Source organism: Crocodylus siamensis, chromosome 6 (assembly GCF_052110815.1).
Source record: "Crocodylus siamensis isolate JL-2025a chromosome 6, ASM5211081v1, whole genome shotgun sequence".
Lineage (NCBI taxonomy): Eukaryota > Metazoa > Chordata > Crocodylia > Crocodylidae > Crocodylus > Crocodylus siamensis.
Window position 1 is genome coordinate 31873842 of NC_143400.1, and position 5692 is coordinate 31879533.

The window sequence follows — 5692 nt, forward strand, 5'->3', positions numbered from 1 at the left end:
CTGGGGGACCCCACTGCCCACATCCCTCCAGGTTGAATAAGACCCATCCACCACCACTCTCTGGATGCAGGCCTCCAGCCAGTTAGTGACCCATCTGACTGTGCAGGTGTTGCCACAGTCTCCTAGTTTTTTAATGAGAACAGAGTGAGAGACAGTGTCGAAGGCCTTCCTAAAGTCCAGAAATACTATATTCACCATGACACTTGCATCCAGGGATTTTGTGGCCTGGTCACAGAAGGCCACCAGCTTGGTCTGACAGGACCTGCCTCTAATGAACCTGTGTTGGTTGCCCCTAAACATAATCTCCCCCGCAGGCCCCTCGCAGACACGTGCCAAGATAATTTTCTCAAGAAGCTTCCCCAGGACTGAGATAAGACTAACAGGCCTATAGTTTCCTGGGTCCTCCTTCCTCCCTTTTTATAATAATCAATACAATCAACTGCCTCAGTTTTGACCCTGCTGTGGCTTAACACATACATGTGACACAAGTTTTCCTATCAGGATTTTAGGGTACAGTTTCCCTAAACTCCCTGTACCTATCTCCTTGAAACTTAACAGGCTTTGTGGCCTCTACAGGGGCTAGCACACCTGCAGTTTTGACCCCCTGTGGCTCAACACATACATGGGACATGAGTTTTGCTTTCAGGATTTTGGGGTGCAATTTCTCCGACCCCCCTGCACCTATGTCCTTGAAATATGGCAGACTCTGTGGCCTCATCAGGGGTTAGCATGCCTGTAGTTTTGACACTGCTGTGGCTTAACACATACACATGACACAAATTTGGCTCTCAAGATTTTGGGGTACAGTTTCTCTACACCCTCTGCAGCTATATTCCTGAAACTTGGCATACTTTATTTCCTCAGAAGGGGCTACCGTTTCTGCAAGTTTTATCTAAATTTGTCCAGAAAGGACAAAGTTATAGGAGGTTTTGTCCTTCCCCATTATAGCTTATGGGCAAAACGTCGAAACAACATTGAAACAGCAAAACGTTTCAACTTGCCCCATTTCGTTTCAAGGCTGTTTTGACCATATCTGTTTCATTTTGATTTTGCTGTTTCGACCTTGAAACAGGTTGAAACAGTGTTGAAACAAAACTGGTGGCGAAATTTCGCACCACCCTATTATTAAATCCCCTCTCAGTCTTCTCTTATCCAGACAAAATAAACCCCGTTACCTCAGTCTCTCATCATAAACCATGTTCCCATCCCTCTAACCATTTTCATTGAACTCTCTATCATTCACATCCTTTTCATAGTGTGGGGCCCAAATCTGGACACAGTACTCCAGATGTGGCCTCACCAGTACCAAAGGGGCCAAAGGGAACTATTTCTTACTGGTGCAGCTGACCTTTTCATCCCCGCACATGGCATGAGGCTGAGTCATATGCAACCTGGAGACAGGGAGATGGAGTTGCAAGTAATTAGGATCTCCCTACCCTGTGGCTGGCTCAGAAATGGTCATAATTTGGAGAAGCGAGACCCACCCTACACCTCTCTGAGTCCGTTCATCCTGCTGCCCAATGGGTGCCTGGATCAGTGCCGGTACCTCTAGAGGAGAAAGGCCCCCTGCTTCAGTTTTCAGCTCCTTCAGAAACCAGAAAAATCTTCAAGCCTGATTCTGATCCCATGACTTGCAACTTATTTACAAGTGGCATTGGCCTGGGACAAGCTGATAGCAGCAGCTGTTGGCATGTGGGGAGGGCAGATAAAACCATGGGTGCAATGATGCTATCTATGTAAGAGGCAGGACAGAGGGGAGGGCGGTACTAGCTCTACATAGAGCTGGATGCAGATTTGTCTGAAGGGGAACAGGAGAAGGGCTGAAAAGCAGAAAGGGGGAAGGACTGAGAGAGAGAAGGCTACTGGAGGAGGTGAAATCAGTGAGAAAAGGGAGAGAAGTCATCAGTAGATAAGTAAACAACTTTAGTCACTCTCTTTCCTGAGGGTATCTGAGCTAGTTCATCTCTCAGGTCTGCTACCCCCGGGTGGATCTTCCCACAGAAAAGACATCTTTTTTTCTTGCAGGGCAAGAAATATCTTCAGAGGGCACCCCCCTGGGGTGAGTGGCAGGAGATCTGTGCTTGGGATGTGGTAGCACAATGCTGTGGGTTAAGAGTGACGGGCACTGGCAAAGCTTGGGTGTGAGGGGCTCTTGGATCACAGAATGAGATAGCAGGGGCCTGTGGGGAGGACAGGGGAGATGAAAAGGACTCGAGTTGGGTGGTCTGAGGACATTAGGCAAAGTTTTGATGGTTGGAAAATTCTTTCTCCCAAAATCTTTGTCTTCCACCCACAGGCAGCAATGGCATCCTTCACAACTGCCCCTGTAGTCCACATCTTCAGCAGCCCTGATGGGGACATCATCGTCCGCTCTGACCTTGGTTGCTACCTGTTCCTTTCTGCCCTCCCCACCTCACCCTGCATCAAGATGCACCCCTTGCACTCCTCCCTTCATGGCGGGGACTACTACTTTGGTTCCCATTGGCACCCCTACCTATATGTTATCCATGGCAATACGTATGTGAATGCCAGAGACCTGAGTGAGGGGCCAGTCACGCAGGCCCAGCAGCTCCACCCCACATGCTGTGGGGGGCACCGGTACTTTGCCATCCCTGAAGGGTTCCTCATTGCCTTCCCAAATACTTTGCGGGTTGTGAAGGACCTGAGAACTGGGCAGGCCCTGAAACTGCCCCACCCACCTGAAGAACATGGAGTCCAAACTTATCTTTACTTCTATCTCCCGGACCATGTTAACAACAGCTTCTTCTCTTTGAACCCAGACGTGAAGGACTTCCTCCCTGGGGGACTCGGCCGAGCCCAAGGCACCTGGGAGCTCATTGAGGTCCTCCACAATAACTCTAACTCCCTCATCAGCCAGTCTTTCAAGGTACTCTGCAAAGTGGGCTTCGCGCAGGAGATATTGGCTAAAGTTGGGCGTGACTGGCATATTTCTTTGCCAGGTTGTGATGAGCCAGAAGCCCTGAGCAGGATTCTGGCCAAAGCCCAATTTTCCTTGCCAGCTCAGTACGGTGGGTTGGGGCTCAACACAGAGCAAGAAGACTGGTCCCACCTTAGGGAGGAGGAAAAAATCCTTAAGCTTTCACTGAAACCCCAACAGAAGGCCTACATATGGCAGTATCAGCTCAGCCTGGGCAACAAAATCATTTTGTTCTGTCATGATCTCCAGGTGACCCATGATTCCAGAGCACCATTGGAGGTGCCCCTGCCTTCTTCATCTTCTTAGCCCCTCCCTGGGACCTCTTGGTGTGGCTTGAGTGACATTCAGCTGTGCCGTGTGAGAAGTAACACCTGTTGGTCATAACTTGAAAATTAGTCCTTAAGAAGCAAGCCTGGGAATCAGATCCTTCTGGGTTCTTTGGAAAGAGAAAAGCTCTTTGAGTGCAGGAGGAGCCTTTTCCTGCTACACATGGGTAGCCTTTCAGCTGGCATCATTGCTAACGTGTACCCTTTGCACTGTCATAGTTTGGAAAGCCAATAAGGAGGAGTTGGAGGCCACTTCAGAGCCACAAAATTGCCACACATTGACCCTAAGACTGGGTTATCCTTTATGAAACAGGGACAGTGTGTCCTGGACTCTGAATATCCCACTGTGGCTATTGCTATTACTCGCAGGACCATGTGACTGTGAAGCTCAGCTAGAACCAAATTAAATGACTTTTTTGCTACGCTTGCTTCATGGGCACACGCACTGGGCCAGGAACAAGGAGATGCGTGAGTTCTCAAACTACTTCTGTTTGTGGTGGTAACTCCGTGTAGTTTGTGCTCCCCACGTAGAGGTTGCAGGCGTTGAAACTGGTATTCTGAATACAAAAGCAGCCCCCGTGCCCCAAATCCCACCCAGGCTGCTTCTCAGACAAGGCTAGAGTTTCAAGCTGGAGAAGATAACAACATATTCCTGTTCTCACTTCTGTTAGCTCTGCCAGTCTGCACCATAGCAGGTGGGACAAGTTTTGAACATCTGTATTTCTACCACAGCTGGCACAATGAGCCTCTAGACTAGGTCTTGAGTCGTTACCATAATGCAAATCATGTGGAAAAATGATGAGTGAGGATTGAAGCCCTAAGCTAAAGGCATTGGTAGAGGACTGATGTGTTGGCAGAATTGAAACAAGGCCCCTGCGAGTTCCAAGCCATCCAAAGCTGAAACCAGCTTTCACCCTCAAGAAAAGCAGAATCACTGGACGGCCTTGAAAATCCCCAGTGTGCGATTGTAAATCCTGAGATTATATTCACTTTTGAAAACGATCATCATTAAATATCTCCAGACTGCATTTTTACATCAGCCGGTTATGTTTGAAAGTCCTGCGGGTGGGACTGATGAGCCCAACATTGTATTGGGCAAGTGAGACTTGCGTGTAACTCATTAGATTGGGTTTGCAACTTGTGAGATATTAAAAACAAAGCAAATCAAAATAAAGACACGTTGGCTTTGGGATTCTCTCTAGTTGCCTCTTGTTATTGTGCCTGTTGGTGGAGGGGGGTCACATCCTCCTTATTTCCATAAGGTCAGCAGGAGAGAGGTATAGAACTGCAGAGACACTGAAGGGGCTGCGGTTCTCTCCCCTTTTTAGACTTGAGGCACCGCACAAAAAGTCCAGCTCTGAAGTTGCACTTGGTTTTTGACTACAGGAAAGCAATAGAGCAATTCTTGTGTTGCAAAGAGCTCAGAAAGACCATCACAGGTCAGAATGTTTTTAATGCTATGACTTCCTATTTGACATATTTGGGTTTATCCTATGAATCATGCTTGCACACCTCTCACAGTGCTAACATTGTGTGGCACCCTTGAAAAGATCTTAAGACACCCTGATTGAGCATCGCTGGTATAGACAGAGCAGTAGCAGTACATGGACAAGGAGGTGGAGATGTTGGGAGGTAGATGTGGGGTGCAGGCCCATGGGAGAAGATGCTGGGGGAGCCCAAGGGGCCACATGGGACCATGTAAGGAGACATGCAGAAAGAGGATATGGGTAAAGGTGCAAGCACAGCATCGTCTTATTCCCCCCACCCCTGAAGCCCATTCTGCCCTCTCCATCCCCAGCATCCCTCACAACAGGGCTGTGGGAAGGGGCATCACCTCTGGACAAATCTGGAGGCTGGGGAATAAGGAACAGGACTAGAATACCTGGATCAAGGACCACTTCCACCAGAGCCAACATCATGGATGTTTCTCCAGGTGAGCTGCAGGACTACATGACGGACACACTTTCCTGGGGGACAGACACCCTCCTCCCCAACACACCCAGGCAGAAAGTCCCCATATATGTGAAGAGAGCGGGGGTGGGTTTTCTAGGTTCACAGTCACAGATACTAGGGGCAGCAGGGCCCTCCGTGGATCATCGAGTCCGACCCCCTGCTCTGGGCAGGAAAAAGTGCTGGGGTCAGGTGAACCCAACCAGGTGCTTGTCCAGGCCCTTCTTAAAAAACGCAAGGCACAGACCCCGGAGGGGTGAGGGGGTCCCTGCCCTAGTGGGCATTTCCCCTTCCCCTCTGGTGTCGGCAGCCAGGAAGTGAACCCAGGTCTGGTGTGGCAGAGAGAGGGCTGCCCCTGAACCACCAGCGCCTTGCAGCGGGGACGGGAGCCCCCCCAGGGGGCTGCTCACGGTAAGATGTTGGGCTGGGGGGGGGGGCTCCTGCAGCGGGAGCGGCCTCCAGGTCCCACGCGTAAGAG

At 49.9% G+C, this 5692-nt stretch overlaps 1 protein-coding gene across 1 annotated transcript; it reads left to right on the top strand.

The window, feature by feature from the left end:
* The first annotated feature begins 1915 nt into the window (after positions 1-1915).
* LOC149862178 (uncharacterized) lies at positions 1916-4456 on the top strand. The gene is made up of 2 exons (XM_090052771.1): positions 1916-2059; positions 2297-4456. The coding sequence occupies exon 2, from the start codon at positions 2303-2305 to the stop codon at positions 3242-3244; it is 942 nt and encodes a 313-aa protein (XP_089908897.1). The 5' UTR covers positions 1916-2059; positions 2297-2302; the 3' UTR covers positions 3245-4456.
* Positions 4457-5692: the final 1236 nt, after the last annotated feature.